The 19,729-nt window shown below is 48.4% G+C and overlaps 1 protein-coding gene across 1 annotated transcript in view; it reads left to right on the top strand.

Moving 5' to 3' along the window:
* Positions 1-19,729, top strand: part of LOC138771488 (cholesterol 24-hydroxylase-like) — a 24,114-nt gene extending 4,385 nt beyond the window's left edge. Inside the window, exons 2-15 of the mRNA XM_069951237.1 lie at positions 2,283-2,360; positions 4,329-4,410; positions 6,419-6,492; positions 6,725-6,811; positions 7,615-7,753; positions 7,838-7,951; positions 8,069-8,225; positions 12,338-12,400; positions 14,910-14,982; positions 15,675-15,759; positions 15,835-15,945; positions 16,081-16,169; positions 18,800-18,866; positions 19,491-19,729. Coding sequence (XP_069807338.1) covers positions 2,283-2,360; positions 4,329-4,410; positions 6,419-6,492; positions 6,725-6,811; positions 7,615-7,753; positions 7,838-7,951; positions 8,069-8,225; positions 12,338-12,400; positions 14,910-14,982; positions 15,675-15,759; positions 15,835-15,945; positions 16,081-16,169; positions 18,800-18,866; positions 19,491-19,637 — 1,366 coding nt within the window. The 3' untranslated portion in view covers positions 19,638-19,729. The remainder of the gene's footprint in view (positions 1-2,282; positions 2,361-4,328; positions 4,411-6,418; positions 6,493-6,724; positions 6,812-7,614; positions 7,754-7,837; positions 7,952-8,068; positions 8,226-12,337; positions 12,401-14,909; positions 14,983-15,674; positions 15,760-15,834; positions 15,946-16,080; positions 16,170-18,799; positions 18,867-19,490) is intronic.

The following is a 19,729-nucleotide window of genomic DNA, read 5'->3' on the forward strand; positions in this document are numbered from 1 at the left end:
GGGCCTCTTCTGTATACCCTGTATATGGATCCTCTTCTGTATACCCTGTATATGGGGCCCCTTCTGTATATCCTGTATATGGGGTCTATTCTGTATACCCTGTATATGGGGCCCCTTCTGTATACCCTGTATATGCGGCCTCTTCTGTATACCCTGTATATGCGGCCTCTTCTGTATACCCTGTATATGGGGCCCCTTCTGTATATCCTGTATATGCGGCCTCTTCTGTATACCCTGTATATGGGGCCTCTTCTGTATACCCTGTATATGGGGCCTCTTCTGTATACCCTGTATATAGGGCCTCTTCTGTATACCCTGTATATGGGGCCCCTTCTGTATACCCTGTATATGGGGCCCCTTCTGTATATCCTGTATATGGGGCCTCTTCTGTATATCCTGTATATGGGGTCCCTTCTGTATATCCTGTATATGGGGCCTCTTCTGTATATCCTGTATATGGGGCCTCTTCTGTATACCCTGTATATGGGGCCCCTTCTGTATACCCTGTATATGGGGCCTCTTCTGTATCCCCTGTATATGGGGCCCCTTCTGTATACCCTGTATATGGGGCCTCTTCTGTATACCCTGTATATGGGGCCTCTTCTGTATATCCTGTATATGGGGCCTCTTCTGTATATCCTGTATATGGGGCCTCTTCTGTATATCCTGTATATGGGGCCCCTTCTGTATACCCTGTATATGGATCCTCTTCTGTATATCCTGTATATGGGGCCCCTTCTGTATACCCTGTATATGGGGCCCCTTCTGTATATCCTGTATATGGGTCCTCTTCTGTATGCCCTGTATATGGTGTCTATCCTGTATATCCTGTATATGGTGTCTATTCTGTATACCCTGTATATGGTGTCTATTCTGTATACCCTGTATATGGGGCCCCTTCTGTATACCCTGTATATGGGGCCTCTTCTGTATATCCTGTATATGGGGCCCCTCCTGTATATCCTGTATATGGGGCCCCTTCTGTATACCCTGTATATGGGGCCCCTTCTGTATACCCTGTATATGGGGCCCCTTCTGTATACCCTGTATATGGGGCCTCTTCTGTATATCCTGTATATGGGGCCCCTTCTGTATACCCTGTATATGGGGCCTCTTCTGTATATCCTGTATATGGGGCCTCTTCTGTATACCCTGTATATGGGGCCTCTTCTGTATATCCTGTATATGGGGCCCCTTCTGTATACCCTGTATATGGGGTCCCTTCTGTATACTCTGTATATGGATCCTCTTCTGTATACTCTGTATATGGATCCTCTTCTGTATACTCTGTATATGGATCCTCTTCTGTATACCCTGTATATGGGGCCTCTTCTGTATACCCTGTATATGGGGCCTCTTCTGTATACCCTGTATATGGGGCCTCTACTGTATACCCTGTATATGGAGCCTCTTCTGTATACCCTGTATATGGGGCCTCTTCTGTATCCCCTGTATATGGGGCCTCTTCTGTATCCCCTGTATATGGGGCCTCTTCTGTATCCCCTGTATATGGGGCCTCTTCTGTATACCCTGTATATGGGGCCCCTTCTGTATACCCTGTATATGGGGTCCCTTCTGTATATCCTGTATATGGGGTCCCTTCTGTATACTCTGTATATGGATCCTCTTCTGTATACCCTGTATATGGGGCCTCTTCTGTATCCCCTGTATATGGGGCCTCTTCTGTATCCCCTGTATATGGGGCCTCTTCTGTATACCCTGTATATAGGGCCTCTTCTGTATACCCTGTATATAGGGCCTCTTCTGTAGTTATTACTTATCTCTTTTTGAAATGTTTATCTTGGACTAAGAAACCTTTGGACTTTTCAACCAGTGACGTCTGCGAAGTTTCATCATGTAGTTTTATATAGTGGTATCAGCCTGGTGTATAGGAGGGATCCTCCATTACTGTGTCCTGTATATAGTGGTATATAGTGGTATCAGCCTGGTGTATAGGAGGGATCCTCCATTACTGTGTCCTGTATATAGTGGTATATAGTGGTATCAGCCCGGTGTATAGGAGGGATCCTCCATTACTGTGCCCTGTATATAGTGGTATATAGTGGTATCAGCCTGGTGTATAGGAGGGATCCTCCATTACTGTGCCCTGTATATAGTGGTATCAGCCTGGTGTATAGGAGGGATCCTCCATTACTGTGTCCTGTATATAGTGGTATATAGTGGTATCAGCCCGGTGTATAGGAGGGATCCTCCATTACTGTGCCCTGTATATAGTCCTATATAGTGGTATCAGCCCAGTGTATTCTCTCTTCTCTCCGCAGCTTCCTCTTCGGTCATACTGCATCCATTGAGAAAGCTACAAAGAACTACGGGGTGGTGCACGACCTCTTCCTGAGATGGTGAGTATAATATGGAGCCGGGAGACTGGTCTGATGGTCAGTGCTGCGTCATAGCTACGCCCATCCTGCGTCTTATGCTACAGCTCACGTCAGCTGGCAGTGTAAGGGTTAACAGCCGCACCCGTCCTGGGCAGAGAGCAGAGGGCTGGGCCGCCACCTTCTGCAGCTTCCGTACACAGCCAGTAGTTTACAATCTAAATCAATGGGAAATGGATTCTGGGTTTTGCCTTAATTTACTAAAAAAAAGGGTAAGAAAAGCTATTAACTAAATGGAAACAAAGACGCAGCGATATCCTGGCTAGTAGGATTCATATAGAGGCTTCCACAGGCTCCAAAGCCCATCCATGTGTGTTCACCAGTGACCCATCCGTCTCGGCACTATGGATGTGTTCACCAGTAACTAGAGATGAGCGAACCGGGTTTGGCTTCGAGCCGATTCGAACCTGAACGTTCGGCATTTGATTAGCTGGGGCTGCTGAACTTGGATAAAGCTCTAAGGTTGTCTGGAAAACATGGATACAGCCAAGGACTATATCCAGGATTTCCACATAGCCTTAGGGCTTTATCCAAGTTCAGCAGCCACCGCTAATCACATGCCGAACGTTCGGGTTCGGATCAACTCGAGCATGCTCCAGGTTCGCTCATCTCTACCAGTAACCCATCCGTCCCAGCACTATGGATGTGTTCACCGGTAACAGATCTGTCCCAGCACTATGGATGTGTTCACCGGTAACAGATCCGTCCCAGCACTATGGATGTGTTCACCGGTAACAGATCCGTCCCAGCACTATGGATGTGTTCACCGGTAACAGATCCGTCCCAGCACTATGGATGTGTTCACCGGTAACAGATCCGTCCTGGCACTATGGATGTGTTCACTGGTAAGAGATCCGTCCTGGCACTATGGATGTGTTCACCGGTAACAGATCCGTCCTGGCACTATGGATGTGTTCACTGGTAAGAGATCCGTCCTGGCACTATGGATGTGTTCACCGGTAACAGATCCCTCCTGGCACTATGGATGTGTTCACCGGTAACAGATCCGTCCTGGCACTATGGATGTGTTCACTGGTAAGAGATCCGTCCTGGCACTATGGATGTGTTCACCGGTAACTGATCCGTCCCGGCACTATGGATGTGTTCACCGGTAACAGATCCGTCCTGGCACTATGGATCTGTTCACTGGTAACAGATCCGTCCGGGCACTATGGATGTGTTCACCAGTAACAGATCCGTCCGGGCACTATGGATGTGTTCACCAGTAACAGATCCGTCCCGGCACTATGGATGTGTTCACCGGTAACAGATCCGTCCGGGCACTATGGATGTGTTCACCGGTAACAGATCCGTCCGGGCACTATGGATGTGTTCACCGGTAACAGATCCGTCCGGGCACTATGGATGTGTTCACTGGTAACCCATCCGTCCCGGCACTATGGATGTGTTCACCGGTAACTGATCCGTCCCGGCACTATGGATGTGTTCACCAGTAACAGATCCGTCCCGGCACTATGGATGTGTTCACCGGTAACTGATCCGTCCCGGCACTATGGATGTGTTCACCGGTAACTGATCCGTCCGGGCACTATGGATGTGTTCACTAGTAACCAATGTCGCTATATACACATCACACGTGTCGGATGCAATGATCCTTATCACATGAAAGTTTCCATTAAATTGTGGCAAACAAGTCTAATAGAAAGCTGCAGAACTACTAGGGTATGGTGTAATGATGTGTGATCATGTGACCACCACAGCCAATCAGAGGCTACATCCAGGGCGGCTTGTGATGACATCACATTACTACTAAATCCGAACCAGCCCCACATCCCAGCCATTGTACCCTCATGGGACCTGACTTAGTGCAGCGCCCCCTGCTGGAAGCCCTCAGTCACAGCAGCACAGTGATATAGACCCGGGCGGCTTTATATGGGGTCTCCGCTATAAATCCTGCTCTCTGTTTTCTAGGGCAGAAGAATACGGCCCAGTGTACAAAATAAACTTTCTGCATCATGTAATGTTATATACATCCAGTCCAGAGGCGGTGAAGGTAAGAGGGGCGGGGGTGGTCTGGTGCGTACAGTGCGGGAGGTTTATCAAACATGGTGTAAAGTGAAGCCCCCGGCAACCAATCAGATTCCACCTCTCATTTTATTATAGAATCTGTCAGGAATGAAAGGTGGACTCTGATTGGTTGCCAGGGGCGACTGAGCCAGCTTCACTTTACACCATGTTTGATAAACCTCCCCCATAGTGTGTAAATACCGATCAGCCATAACATCGATTCCCCCCCCAATATTGTGATATTCCTCCCAACCCCATAGCCCTGTAATGTGCCCCCCATAGCCCTGTGATGTGTGTCCCCCCCCCCCCCCTGGACTGGACCCCATAGCCCTGGACCACATAGCTCTGTGATGTGCCCCCCATAGCCCTGTGATGTGTGTCCCCCCCCCCCTCCTGGACTGGATCCCATAGCCCTGTGATGTGTGTCCCCCCCCCCTGGACTGGACCCCATAGCCCTGTGATGTGTGTCCCCCATAGCCCTGTGATGTGTGTCCCCCCCCCCCCGGACTGGACCCCATAGCTCTGTGATGTGTCCCCACCCCCTTGGCCCCATAGCCCTGTGATGTGTCCCCCCCTGGACCCCATACCCCAGTGATGTGCCCCCTAGACCTCATATCCCTGTGACGCCCCCTGTGGTATCAGCAGCAGATCCTGTGGGGTTTGAGGTGCGGCCTCCATGAATTGTTTGGTTTGGCATCTGAGGATTTGACGGCCGAGTCGCCATGCTGATCCTTTTGTCATGTCTGCAGTGTGGCCCCCGGGGCATTATCCTGCTAATCGCTGCCATTAGGGGGTCTGCTCCCATGAAGGTGGGAAGTATAATGATTAGGTAGGTTGTCGGGGTCACAGTAACATCCACATGATGCCAGGACACAAGGTCTCCAGCAGAACATTGCCCATCACACTGCCCCCGCTGCCATCTTGTCTTCTTCCCGTAATGCATCCTGGTGCCATCTCTCCCCCAGGTAAGTGACGCACACGCACCTGGCCGTCCACATGATGGAGAAAGTGACCCATCAGACCAGTTATCTTCTTCTATTGCTCCATGCTCCAGGTCTGATGCCCATTGTAGACACTATCAGAGGTGGGTAGGGGGTCACAGGGGCTCTGACCACTCTGTGGGGCCCATAAATGTCCTGTGTAATCCGACCGCTCTGTGGGGCCCATACACAGCGAGCTGCCATGTCCTGTAACATCTGACCGCTCTGTGGGGCCCATACATGTCCTGTGTGATCTTATCACCCTGTGGGGCCCATACATGTCCTGTAACATCTGACTGCTCTGCGGGGCCCCATACATGTCCTGTGTGATCTTACCACCCTGTGGGCCCCATACATGTCCTGTAACATCTGACCGCTCTGCGGGGCCCCATACATGTCCTGTGTGATGTGACTGCTCTGCGGAGCCCATACATGTCCTGTGTGATCTGACCGTCTGTGGGGCCCGATACATGTCCTGTGTGATCTGACCGCTCTGCGGGGCCCCATACATGTCCTGTGTGATCTGACTGCCCCGCGGGGCCCATAAGCGTCCAGTGTGATGTGACTGCTCTGCAGGGCCCCATACATGTCCTGTGTGATGTGACTGCTCTGCGGGGCCCCATACATGTCCTGTGTGATCTTACCACCCTGTGGGGCCCATACATGTCCTGTAACATCTGACTGCTCTGCGGGGCCCCATACATGTCCTGTGTGATCTGACCGCCCTGTGTGGCCCCATACATGTCCTGTGTGATCTAACCGCCCTGCGGGGCCCATACACAGTGAGCTGCCATGTCCTGTGTGATCATTTCTATTATAGACAGCAGGAAGTTTTTCAGCAGTTTGCTTTACAGCAGTTCTTCTGTGGGATCGGACCGGACAGGGTTATTGTTCCTTGGACGCCATTAGTTGTCACTGACCACTACACAATCTGTTATAAAGCAGGTTATCGGCCTCTCTCTGAGGTTTCTGTACCTCCCTGTATCCTTATATATTATCTTTTGCTGCTTTCAGGAATTTTTGATGTCACCGAAATATCCGAAGGATCCTCACGCCTACAACCGGCTGTTCTATATATTCAGGAAGAGGTGTGTAACTATAAGGCCGGACGGCTCTCCCTCCAGTCCTCCACCCCAAACCCTGGTATAGGTGACAGGCGCCCCATTACTGCAGACACCGGGCCGGGGGGGGGGGGGGGTGACTGGGAATATGCAAGAACATGGGCCAGAGCCTAACCCCAACATGCAGAATCCAGACGTGATTCTAGGAGGAGATCACCGGGATCCAGGCCAATCCAATAACGTCATTTCTTCTCTGCAGATTCATGGGGAGAGGATTAATAACCGATCCCGACCACGAGCACTGGTACAAACAGCGACGCATCATGGATACAGCATTCAGCAGCACGTGAGTCCACAACCTATAAGATGACTGGAAAGGCTGTATTCTCAGTGATGTCACCGCTGATCTCTAGTGATGGATAGGCTGTATTCTCAGTGATGTCACCGCTGATCTCTAGTGATGGATAGGCTGTATTCTCAGTGATGTCACCGCTGATCTCTAGTGATGGATAGGCTGTATTCTCAGTGATGTCACTGCCGATCTCTAGTGATGGATAGGCTGTATTCTCAGTGATGTCACTGCTGATCTCTAGTGATGGATAGGCTGTATTCTCAGTGATGTCACCGCTGATCTCTAGTGATGGATAGGCTGTATTCTCAGTGATGTCACCGCTGATCTCTAGTGATGGATAGGCTGTATTCTCAGTGATGTCACCGCTGATCTCTAGTGATGGATAGGCTGTATTCTCAGTGATGTCACCGCTGATCTCTAGTGATGGATAGGCTGTATTCTCAGTGATGTCACCGCTGATCTCCAGTGATGGATAGGCTGTATTCTCAGTGATGTCACTGATCTCTAGTGATGGATAGGCTGTATTCTCAGTGATGTCACTGATCTCTAGGGATGGATAGGCTGTATTCTCAGTGATGTCACTGCTGATCTCTAGTGATGGATAGGCTGTATTCTCAGTTATGTCACCGCTGATCTCTAGTGATGGATAGGCTGTATTCTCAGTGATGTCACCGCTGATCTCTAGTGATGGATAGGCTGTATTCTCAGTGATGTCACCGCTGATCTCTAGTGACGTATGTTGCGTTTATATAAGTGACCCCCGGTTTGGTCTCCAGTCTGATGTCCGTCTCTTACAGATATCTCCGGCAGATGATCGGAGTCTTTAATGAAAAGGCAGAGAACCTCATGGAGCAGTTGGCCAGTAAAGCAGATGGGAAACAACATGTGAGCCTGCACGGGGTCATTAACCGCGTCACGCTGGACGTCATCACAAAGGTGATCTCCATATCTGGAACATACGGTACAGACAGACCCAGGAGTAACAGTGTAACCTGATCCATCCCTGTCACATCTCCACAGGTGGCGTTTGGCATGGAACTGGGCCTATCAGAAGGAAATGAAAGTGATTTTCCTAATGCAATCTCCCTGGCTCTTAAAGGGATGGTGACATATATGCAAAATCCTTTCATGCAGGTGAGAGCGCCATCTACAGACAGACTGTAGTGATTACGGCTGCAGTTCTGCCATTGGTTCTAGTGGTCAATGCTGCGGACATGGCAGTAATACTTCTCCTTTCTATTGTGTCTGTAGTACATGCCCCAGCACCGGAAATTCGTTCGGGAAGTTGAGGAAAGTGCAGAAATGCTGCGGAATACGGGGCGAGAATGCATCGAGCAGAGGAAGAGAGCAAAGCGGAATGGAGAAGAACTTCCCGTAGACATACTGACCAAAATCCTGGAGGGTGCAGGTGTGTGACTGTAGTGTGCAAGAGTGACTGTGTCCAGATGGTAGTCGGAGTCACAACTTAAAGTTATACAGTGGGGATAATAAGTATCTGATGTGCCTCCTACTCCTAAGAAGCTCCTCCTACTCTACCCTCATTACCTTGATTACCTGCACCTGTTTCACCTGTATAATAATCACCTGTCCTCACACTCATCACACTCCAGCCTCTCCACCACGGCCAAGACCAAAGAGCTTACTAAGGACACCAGGGACAACACTGTAGCCCTGCACAAGGCTGGGATGGGCTACAGGACAATAGGCAGCAGCTTGGTGAGAAGGCAGGAACTGTTGCTGCAATTATTAGAGAATGGAAGAAGCGCAAGATGACTGTCAAGTTTCTTTGGTCTGAGGCTCCATGTAAGATCTATACTTGTGGGGTAAGGAGGATTCTGGAAAAGGTCAGGAATTAGCCCAGAACTACACAGGAGAAGCCGGTCACTGATCTGAAGAGAGTCGGGACCACAGTCTCATAGATTACTGTTACACTACACCATCATGGATTATAATCCTGCAGGACACACAAGGTCCCCCTGCCTACACCAGCACATGTCCAGCCCGTGTGACGTCACCAGCGACCATGAAGACCAGAGGAGACATGGGAGACGATCATGTGATCAGATGAGGCCAAAATACAACTTACTTTTATCAACTCTGTTTGCCCTGTTTGGAGGAAGAAGAAGGATGAGAACGACCCCAAGGACACAGTCCAATCTGTGAAGCATGGGGGGGCAGCATACTTTGGGGACTTTTCTGCAAAGGGGACAGGAGGACTGCAGCGTATGGAAGGGAGGATGGATGGAACCAGGTATTACCAGATACAACAACCTCCTCCCCTCAGTAAGAGCAGTGAGAATGGGTGGTGGCGCGAGACCCCCAGCCAGGATAACTAAGGAGGAGACCCCCAGCCAGGACAACTAAGGAGGAAACCCCCAGCCGGGACAACTAAGGAGGAGACCCCCAGCCAGGACAACAAAGGAGGGAACACACAGCCGGGACAACTAGGGAGGGAACACACAGCCGGGACAACTAGGGAGGGAACACACAGCCGGGACAACTAGGGAGGGAACACACAGCCGGGACAACTAGGGAGGGAACACACAGCCGGGACAACTAGGGAGGGAACACACAGCCGGGACAACTAGGGAGGGAACACACAGCCGGGACAACTAGGGAGGGAACACACAGCCGGGACAACTAGGGAGGGAACACACAGCCGGGACAACTAGGGAGGGAACACACAGCCGGGACAACTAGGGAGGGAACACACAGCCGGGACAACTAGGGAGGGAACACACAGCCGGGACAACTAGGGAGGGAACACACAGCTGGGACAACTAAGGAGGAGACACACAGACGGGACAACTAAGGAGAAAACCCACAGCCGGGACAACTAAGGAGGAGACACACAGACGGGACAACTAAGGAGGAGACACACAGACGGGACAACTAAGGAGGAGATCCCCAGCCAGGACAACTAAGGAGGAGACACACAGCCAGGACAACTAAGGAGGAGACGCACAGCTAGGACAACTAAGGAGGAAACACACAGCCGGGACAACTAGGGAGGGAACACACAGCCGGGACAACTAAGGAAGAGACCCCCAGCCGGGACAACTAAGGAGGAAACCCACAGCCGGGACAACTAGGGAGGAAACCCCCAGCCAGGACAACTAAGGAGGAGACCCACAGCCGGGACAACTAAGGAGGAGACCCACAGCCTGGACAACTAAGGAGGAAACACAGCCGGGACAACTAAGGAGGAGACCCCCAGCCGGGACAACTAAGGAGGAGACCCCCAGCCGGGACAACTAAGGAGGAGACCCCCAGCCGGGACAACTAAGGAGGAAACCCACAGCCGGGACAACTAAGCAGCGGCTCGGTAAAAATCATTTCATGATCCTGGAGCTGCCGCCAGTCTCCACCCCTGAACCAAGCGACAGCACTGAAACCTGGAAGCTGTGGAGAAGATGTGTATGGGGGAGGGGGACACAATCCTGCTGGTCAGGATCTCCGGGAAACGTCCGACCTCTGTAACTGCAAACAAAGGTTTCTGCACCAAATAGGAACTTCTCTTCTTCTATTGTACAAATCCTTATTTCTTTTTATGACCAAACCCACCAGGACCCTTCCGTATTTAATTTCCCTGATTAATAGTTATGGCACTTTAGGGCTTACGGATTAATTGGAACAAATCTGTTTTTATGTCCTTACAACCCTGTCCCTGGCCTGCCACATTTTGTGGTCTCCCCGTAGTCACCCAATTTAAATACCTAGGTATACATATTGTAAAAGACACCTCCCAAGACCTTAAAACTAATGTGCTTCCCCTAATCCCGTATATTAAGAATAAATTTAAAATTTGGAGTACCCCTCCCCTAGCAGTCCCAGGCTGTGCAAATTTAATTAAAATGATAATTCTCTCCAAATGCTTATATATCCTTGAACACTCCTCTGTCCCGGTCCCCCATTCTTTCTTTAAAGAGCCTACCTCTCTTCTGCCTACCTTTTATATGGGGCAACTCCAGATCCAAACTGTTATTGACCACTCTTCAGAGGTCTAAAGATGAGGCAGGATACGCGGTACCTGACATACACCTATATTATTTAGCTGGACAGCTGAAACAGCTGAGGCTGTGGATCTTGTCTGACCCCCTCCCTGAATGTGGATACTACCTGGCCCATTATTTTGGACTGCAGAACTTCCTCGGCTGGGTAAGGGCCTGCTCCCTCTGCACAGACTAGCCCGACAGGTGTGGGCCTCGGCTAAGAAATTACATTACTATAGTGGCATAATGGACGATATCCCTCTCTGGGATAACCCATCACTATCCCACTGGACACAAGATCTTGATCCGGGGTTCTGGAAGGCCCATGGGGTAAGATCACTGCGAGACATATACTCCCATGGTCTACTCAAAACATAGACCCAGCTGCAGGCGGACTTTCAGCTACCTAGAGTTTCCTTCTTCCGGTATCTACAGATCAGGCATGCTTTAAATTGTCAGTTCCCTAAACCACACTTACCAATTTTGGAATACCCACTAATCGGAGATGTCAGGTCACAGGGACCGGGTGGAATGGTATCTTCTTTATACACACATCTTATTTCCCTAAAAGCTACTGCTTCACCTCTCCCCGCAGAAGCATATTGTATTGCATCTTTCTGGAGTGAGGTGGTGAACCTCTTAAAAAGAAATAGTCTCTAGAACTGTCCCCTTGGGGCCCTTGGTGTGTCTGTTCGGACTGTTATCAGAGGAATTGTGGACTCACCATGAACGCATCTGAGAGAGGTCCTCTTTCTGGCTAGGAAGACCATCGCTCTCCGTTGGATGGACCCTCGCCCCCCAATTTTGTCTAAATGGAAGAAAGTGGTTAATCTTATAGTCCCTTATAAAAAGGTGGTATATAAAAGTAGGGGGCATTCGAAAGGGTGTGGGGGGAGTGGTGCGATCACCCTTTAACCTCCTGCATGGTACAAGGGTTCAGAAGCCTTGAAGACTCACTTAGGCCCTGAGCCACTAATATATATATTTGATCCCGTATTTTATGTTTGGTCAGTCTAATAGCCATACCAGTTCGAGAGGGTTGCATATTTGTCTATTTTCCTTATTTTTCTGTTTGAACGCTGCTAGCCTTTATAATGTTTTTTTTTTTTCTTTAATTTACTGCTGGTTTTCTTTGGGACACTACAGTTATTTGTAATTATCTTGATTATTGAACTTCCCCTGTGAGGGCGAGATGTTTACTTTATTTTATGTTTGTTTCTTGAAGTGTGGAGCGGTGATGTAACCTTCTCTGCAAAAAACTCAATAAAACGAAAAAAAAAAAAAAAAATTACATCCTGTATTATACCCCAGAGCTGCACTCACAATTCTCCTGGTGCTCATACATCCATCTAATGGCTCAGCTGAGATCATATAACGTGGGGTGCACAGTTTTCGCCCATCTTTTGTAAGGACAACAGCTCCCAGAATGCATATCCCCATAAGCTGTGTGCAGACAATGAACAAGCAGGTAATGACAGGACATTGTGAATCCGGCTCTAATCTCTGTCTTCTTGTTTTGTCCTTGCAGAGCATAGTGACGGATTAGATGATGAGATTATGTTGGACAATTTTGTCACCTTCTTTGTGGCTGGTAAGTAGGTGATTCCCCCGGGGGTCTCCCCGACAGTGCGGATGTGGTAGGCTTATAGCCCCCGTGTCACCTAATCCTGGGGTCCTCTAGGCCGACCATCTTAGAACACCTCCTGCATCGCTGCAATGGTTCCGACCTGCAGAAGGTAACAGGCCCATACGGCCATTACTGTGACTTCTGGTTGTGGAAGGGAAGGAGTCACATAACCACAAACCACAAGTGGACCCTGACCCAACCGGCGCTACAAATCCTTCTACCGTTCCGTTGCGATGTAACCCCATTCACTTGTATGAGTCTCAGTGCCGCATGATCCCATCCATGTACCCCACAGTAAAGAACGGCCAATAATGGTGGAAAATCCTGCCTGATCCTCCGGACACAGCGTCATCAGCAGGTTATATAGGAAAGAAAACGTCGCCATAAAAATAAAAGTAAAGCTCACCTCCCCCCCTCTTCCCCACCCTCCCAAATAAAAACGTTCTCTGTCAGTGGGGAAATAGGATACAGGATGTAGGGTAGAGGATATAGGGTATATGATATGGAATATAGGATACAGGGTATATGATGTAGGGATTGGATATAGGATAAAGGGTATATGGTGTAGGATAGCGTACACACGGTAAACACCTACTCTGTAGATATTAAAAATTAAAATATAATTTTTTTTTTTAGAAAAGTGAGGATCTTAGCAAACTATTTGATCAAACAGAGTGTCCGATGTCACCAACGTTAAGGCCTCCTCAGAGACATGGACCCTACTCCAGCATCCTCACACCAGCAACGGCCTCTCCTGGGCTGAATAAGCTACAACTGGGCAGATAGGAGCCAAATGATCTCTTCTATAGCAGCTTTGGGACATGGGTGGAGTGCAGGCCAACAGGAGGTAGCCACACACCCCACATACACCAGGAGGTAGCCACACACCCCACATACACCAGGAGGTAGCCACACACCCCACATACACCAGGAGGTAGCCACACACCCCACATACACCAGGAGGTAGCCACACACCCCACATACAACAGGAGGTAGCCACACACCCCACATACACCAGAAAAAGGGAAATGGGGTATAGGGTATATGGTATAGGATATAGCATACAGGGTATATGGTATAGGATATAGCATATAGGGTATATGGTGTAGGATATAGCATATAGGGTATATGGTGTAGGATATAGCATACAGGGTATAGGGTATATGATATAGGATATAGCTTACAGGGTATAGGGTATATGGTGTAGGATATAGCATACAGGGTATATGGTGTAGGATATAGCATACAGGGTATATGGTGTAGGATATAGCATACAGGGTATATGGTATAGGATATAGCATACAGGGTATATGGTGTAGGATATAGCATACAGGGTATATGGTATAGGATAAAGCATATAGGGTATAGGATAAAGCATACAGGGTATAGGGTATAGGATATAGCTTACAGGGTATAGGGTATATGATATAGGATATAGCTTACAGGGAATAGGGTATATGGTATAGGATATAGCATACAGGGTATATGGTGTAGGATATAGCATACAGGGTATATGGTATAGGATATAGCATACAGGGTATATGGTATAGGATATAGCATACAGGGTATATGGTGTAGGATATAGCATACAGGGTATATGGTATAGGATAAAGCATATAGGGTATAGGATATAGCTTACAGGGTATAGGGTATATGATATAGGATATAGCTTACAGGGTATAGGGTATATGGTGTAGGATATAGCATACAGGGTATATGGTGTAAGATATAGCATACAGGGTATATGGTGTAAGATATAGCATACAGGGTATATGGTGTAAGATATAGCATACAGGGGATATGGTGTAAGATATAGCATACAGGGTATATGGTGTAAGATATAGCATACAGGGTATATGGTGTAAGATATAGCATACAGGGTATATGGTGTAAGATATAGCATACAGGGTATATGGTGTAGGATATAGCATATAGGGTATATGGTGTAGGATATAGCATATAGGGTATATGGTGTAGGATATAGCATATAGGGTATATGGTGTAGGATATAGCATATAGGGTATATGGTGTAGGATATAGCATACAGGGTATATGGTATAGGATATAGCATATAGGGTATATGGTGTAGGATATAGCATATAGGGTATATGGTGTAGGATATAGCATACAGGGTATATGGTATAGCATATAGGGTATATGGTGTAGGATATAGCATATAGGGTATATGGTGTAGGATATAGCATACAGGGTATATGGTGTAGGATATAGCATACAGGGTGTATGGTGTAGGATATAGCATACAGGGTGTATGGTGTAGGATATAGCATATAGGGTATATGGTGTAGGATATAGCATACAGGGTATAGGGTATATGGTGTAGGATATAGCTTACAGAAATAGGGTATAGGATATAGGATTGCCCTACTGACCATTGTAGCGACTGGAAAGAAATTTATTTAGTTTAATCCTGGGAGAAATAATATAGATCTGAGTTTTTGCTTTTCATACACAGGACAAGAGACCACGGCGAACCAGATCTCCTTCACTGTGATGGAGCTGACAAGACAGCCCGAGATCACACAGAGGTGAGGAGAGCGCGGCGAAGGGCCGAGCATCACACTCTACATAAGAGGGGCGCTGACTATTGTACCCACAATGTATACAGGTGTATATATATTATACTCCAGAGCTGCACTCACTATTCTGCTGGTGGGGTCACCGTGTACATACATTACATTACTGATCCTGAGTTACATCCTGTATTATGCTCCAGAGCTGCACTCACTATTCTGCTGGTGGGATCACTGTGTTAGTACACAGTGACTCCTCCAGCAGAATAGTGAGTGCAGCTCTGAAGGTTAATAAAGGATCAGTAATGTAATGTATGTACACAGTGACCCTACCAGCAGAATAGTGAGTGCAGCTCTGGGGTATAATACAGGATGTAACTCAGGATCAGTACAGTATCAGTAACGTATGCACACAGTGACCCCACCAGCAGAATAGTGAGTGCAGCTCTGGGGTATAATACAGGATGTAACTCAGGATCAGTACAGTATCAGTAACGTATGCACACAGTGACCCCACCAGCAGAATAGTGAGTGCAGCTCTGGAGTATAATACAGGATGTAACTCAGGATCAGTAATGTAATGTATGTACACAGTGACCCCACCAGCAGAATAGTGAGTGCAGCTCTGGAGTATAATACAGGATCAGTAATACATGTACAGTGATTATTGGACATATAACTTGTAATGTTGATGTTTTATCTCCCAGGCTGCGGGCAGAGATAGATGAGGTCATTGGCCTTAAGAGGGATCTTTCCTATGATGACATAACAAACCTGACGTACATGACCCAGGTAATCACAGGGACGGGGAGGAGCGGCCAGAAGAGATGAAACCAATAACACATTGCCTGATCCGACGTCTTGCAGGTGCTGAAGGAATCTCTGCGCTTATACCCGCCGGCCCCCGGGACATCGCGTTACATAAAGGAGGACACTGTCATTGATGGGATCAGGATCCCGGGGGGAGTGCCGGTGATGGTGAGTTATAGTCAGTGACCCCTGTACATAGGGCATAGGGCAGAGTGTGTACCCCCCATATACATGAGATAAGTGTGTGATCTCTGTCTCACCTCTCTCCTCATTGGCTTCTTACCTTGTATTTCTCTCTTCTAGCTGAACACCTACGTCATGGGCCGAATGGAAAAGTTCTTTCCTGATCCCTTGAAGTTTGATCCCGAAAGATTTAACCCATCGGCTCCCAAGTAAGTATAAGTAGAATCTGCATAATATGTGAAGTGGGATAGCGGATATAAAACCAGAATTGTGGTAAGAAGCAAACGCTCCTCAGTACTGTCTTCTCTTCTCTGCTCCGCTCCCGCTCTTATCCCGTACTCTCACATCTCTGCTGCGCGCTCTCTCTCTCTCTCTCTCTCTCTCTCTCTCTCTCTCTCTCTCTCTCTCTCTCTCATCCCGTACTCTCCCCTACTCTCTCTTTCTTATCCCATACTCTCAATCTCTGCTGCTCTCTCTCCCCCGTGCCCCTGAGAATCCCTTTTATCACCAAGCAGATTGCAGCTTTACTATCAGGACTTTGGCTCCAAGCAGATTGCAGCTTTACTATCAGGACCTGCAGCTTTACTATCAGGACTTTGGCTCCATGAGAATGAGAATCATCATCATTAAGGGTCTTCTATTAGTGATGGGAGCTGCTCATGTTGTTGGAGATCTGGGGGATGTCTATCTCAAGCTTTCGTTTAGCTCTAATTATGAGTTTATGAAGCAAGAGCCACCCAGTAGAGGGCAGCTCCCCTTATATAGAGTACATGGAGTCCCTAACAAACAGGGACCTGGCACTGCTATTAGCAAGGAGCCAGTCAGGATTGCACCCTCCTAGCACAGGGTACTGCCCCTGGGTTACTCACACCAGCACAGAGCATTGCACCTTCATCACCAGCACATGAAGCATTGGGTCCTGGACCTGGGTCTCTAAGCCAAGCCAGCAGGGGGTGCTGCTCCTGGGAGTCACTGCTCCCCAACACCTAGCCAGCATTGGGTATTAACCTGGGTCACTCACACCAAGCCAGCACTGGGTCTGGTAGCACAACAGCAGACAGCACTGGGTTCTGAACCTGGGACTGCAGCACCACATCTGGGAACTCACGGTTTTTACCCCCTGAGCCACAGCTCCTGCTCCCAGAGTCAGCGGAATAAGGGAAAGATGGAGGTCCTGGTCAGAATAAAGGAAGGTTCTAGAAAATGGACAACCCAGGCCACAATCCTATAAGGAGATGTCACAGGATTAGAACCCTGGTCTCCAACATACAGCACAGGCAGGAGACTCAGACCACCGAGCCACAGCTCCTGCTCCCAGAGTCAGCGGAATAAGGGAAAGATGGAGGTCCTGGTCAGAGTAAAGGAAGGTTCTAGAAAATGGACAGCCCAGGCCACAGGAACAGTCCTATAAGGAGATGTCTCAAGATTAGAACCCTGGTCTCCAACATATAGCACAGGCAGGAGACTCAGACCACTGAGCCACAGCTCCTGCTCTCACAGTCAGTGGGAATAAGGGAAAGATGGAGGTTCTGGTCAGAGTAAAGGAAGGTTCTAGAAAATAGGCAGCTCAGGATTAGAACCCAGGGCCCCCAGTACATGGTCTGACACCGAACCCTCCAGGCCACAGAAACACAGAATGAAGAGGAGGATCTGTCAGATTATAAAGGTAATTTACTCTTTTCCTGTAAGATGTATAGAGCTGCCACCACACCAGCTCTCTTATATAGAGTCCCTAACAAACAGGGACCTGGCACTGCTATTAGCAAAGAGGCAGCAGTGGGGATCAGCCATGGAGTCCAACACATGAAGCATTGGGTACTGGGTCTCTATGCCAAGCCAGCAGGGGGTGTTGTATCCCAGGATTAGAACCCAGGGCCACAGCAATTACTCAGTCTGACACCCAACCCTCCAGGCCACAACAGCATCTGACCTCTGAGCATCATAGGAATCTGCGAGCTCCTCAGTATACAACGCCATATAACCATCATATAAACACCCTGACAGGAAGGCCGGTCATGATATACAGCTCCAGGGACCCCTCCTGCTGGTCACCGCCCATCATCATTAGCCACTCATTGGAGTCCAGCCTTCTAGTCATCACCATGGACACTGCAGGACAGCGGCTCTGGTGGTCCCATTATCCGGTGGTCCTCTGTCCTCCCCCTCCCTTCTGAGACCACATTGGAGTCTTGTGATCTCTGTATTTTCTGTTGCCAGGAAAGATATAACCCCGCCCACAACTGACATCACACAGTGATCACCTGACCAAGGGCGGCGAAACAGTCTCTCCTGAGTAGGATAGGGGAAAGGAGACACTGTTGTTACATTCCTCTCTCTCTCTAATCTATATATGTAGATTAATAGACAGACAGATAAATGAGAGATGATACTGTGTTTACTGTGCAAAGCAGATGGAGCAGGGGCAGGTACGCAGCTGATGGCTGTAAGGTGCAATGCATGCTGGGAGATGTAGTTTCTTATCCAGCTTCTCTTATGGGATCATTTGTGAAGTTTGAATTTGTGGGAAAGGTGTCAAACAATCAGTGGGGGGGTCGGTGGAGTTCCCCTTTAAGAACCTACGCTGCAGGATATCAGCAATGATGTTTCTCCTGGGAAGTTCCCCCACCCCATGTGTAATATAGGGGTCCCCCAACCCACCTGGTGCAGTGGCCGCTGCTTGAATGATGCCGAATTGTGCTGCGGAATCTGTTCAATCAATAAAACTGATTATTTTTAATGTTTCCGAGTTGGAAAAAAACCTTTAAGGCTTCTGCAGAAATGACCTGGAATCTGCCTGGTGTGTGTCCGTCACTTACCGCAGGATCTTTATCTCTTTCAGGCCGTACTATTGCTACTTCCCATTTGTACTGGGTCCTCGCTCCTGTCTGGGTCAGGGGTTCTCCCAGGTAGGTCACCTATACCAGCCGCACAGTCACAGCTATCCTCTATCCATGTATATAGTAGCAGACTTCTATACATCTCAGGTTTGCAGCCTGTGTGAACAAGTGTCTAGAAAGTTGCAGCAATCAGGCGTTATTTAGTTTCACCTCTAATAGCAGTTTCCTTACCTCCTGCTGCCATCTAGTGGACACCCCAGGAATTGCCTCACATCATATTCCATTACATTACTCATCCTGTATTATACTCCAGAGCTGCACTCCCTATTCTACTGGTAGGGTCACTGTGTACATATATTACATTACTGATCCTGTATTATACTCCAGAGCTGCACTCCCTATTCTGCTGGTGGGGTCACTGTGTACATACATTACTGATCCTGAGTTACATCCTGCATTATACTCCAGAGCTGCACTCCCTATTCTGCTGGTGGGGTCACTGTGTACATACATTACATTACTGATCCTGAGTTACATCCTGTATTATAATCCAGAGCTGCACTCCCTATTCTGCTGGTGGGGTCACTGTGTACATACATAACATTGTACTGATCTGCTGGCTGATATAGATATAGGTGGAGACACTGAATGTATAGTGTGAGGTCGGGTCTGACCTGTCTCTTCTCTCTCCAGCTGGAGGCCAGGGTCGTGTTGAGTAAACTTCTGCAGCGCTATGAGTTTGAGTTGGTCCCTGGTCAGTCCTATGAGATAATGGACACTGGGACGATGAGACCCCGGGACGGCGTGGTCTGCACCCTGAGACCCCGACAAGCTTCTTAGTGACGGATGAGGAGGAGGTTTCTGGCAGCTGTGAATATGTCCTGTCACATTCTTATTATTTCTTATTGCAGTAAAATCTGATTGTGACTGAA

The sequence above is a fragment of the Dendropsophus ebraccatus genome, chromosome 13, assembly GCF_027789765.1.
Source record: "Dendropsophus ebraccatus isolate aDenEbr1 chromosome 13, aDenEbr1.pat, whole genome shotgun sequence".
In the NCBI taxonomy this organism is placed as follows: Eukaryota; Metazoa; Chordata; class Amphibia; order Anura; family Hylidae; genus Dendropsophus; species Dendropsophus ebraccatus.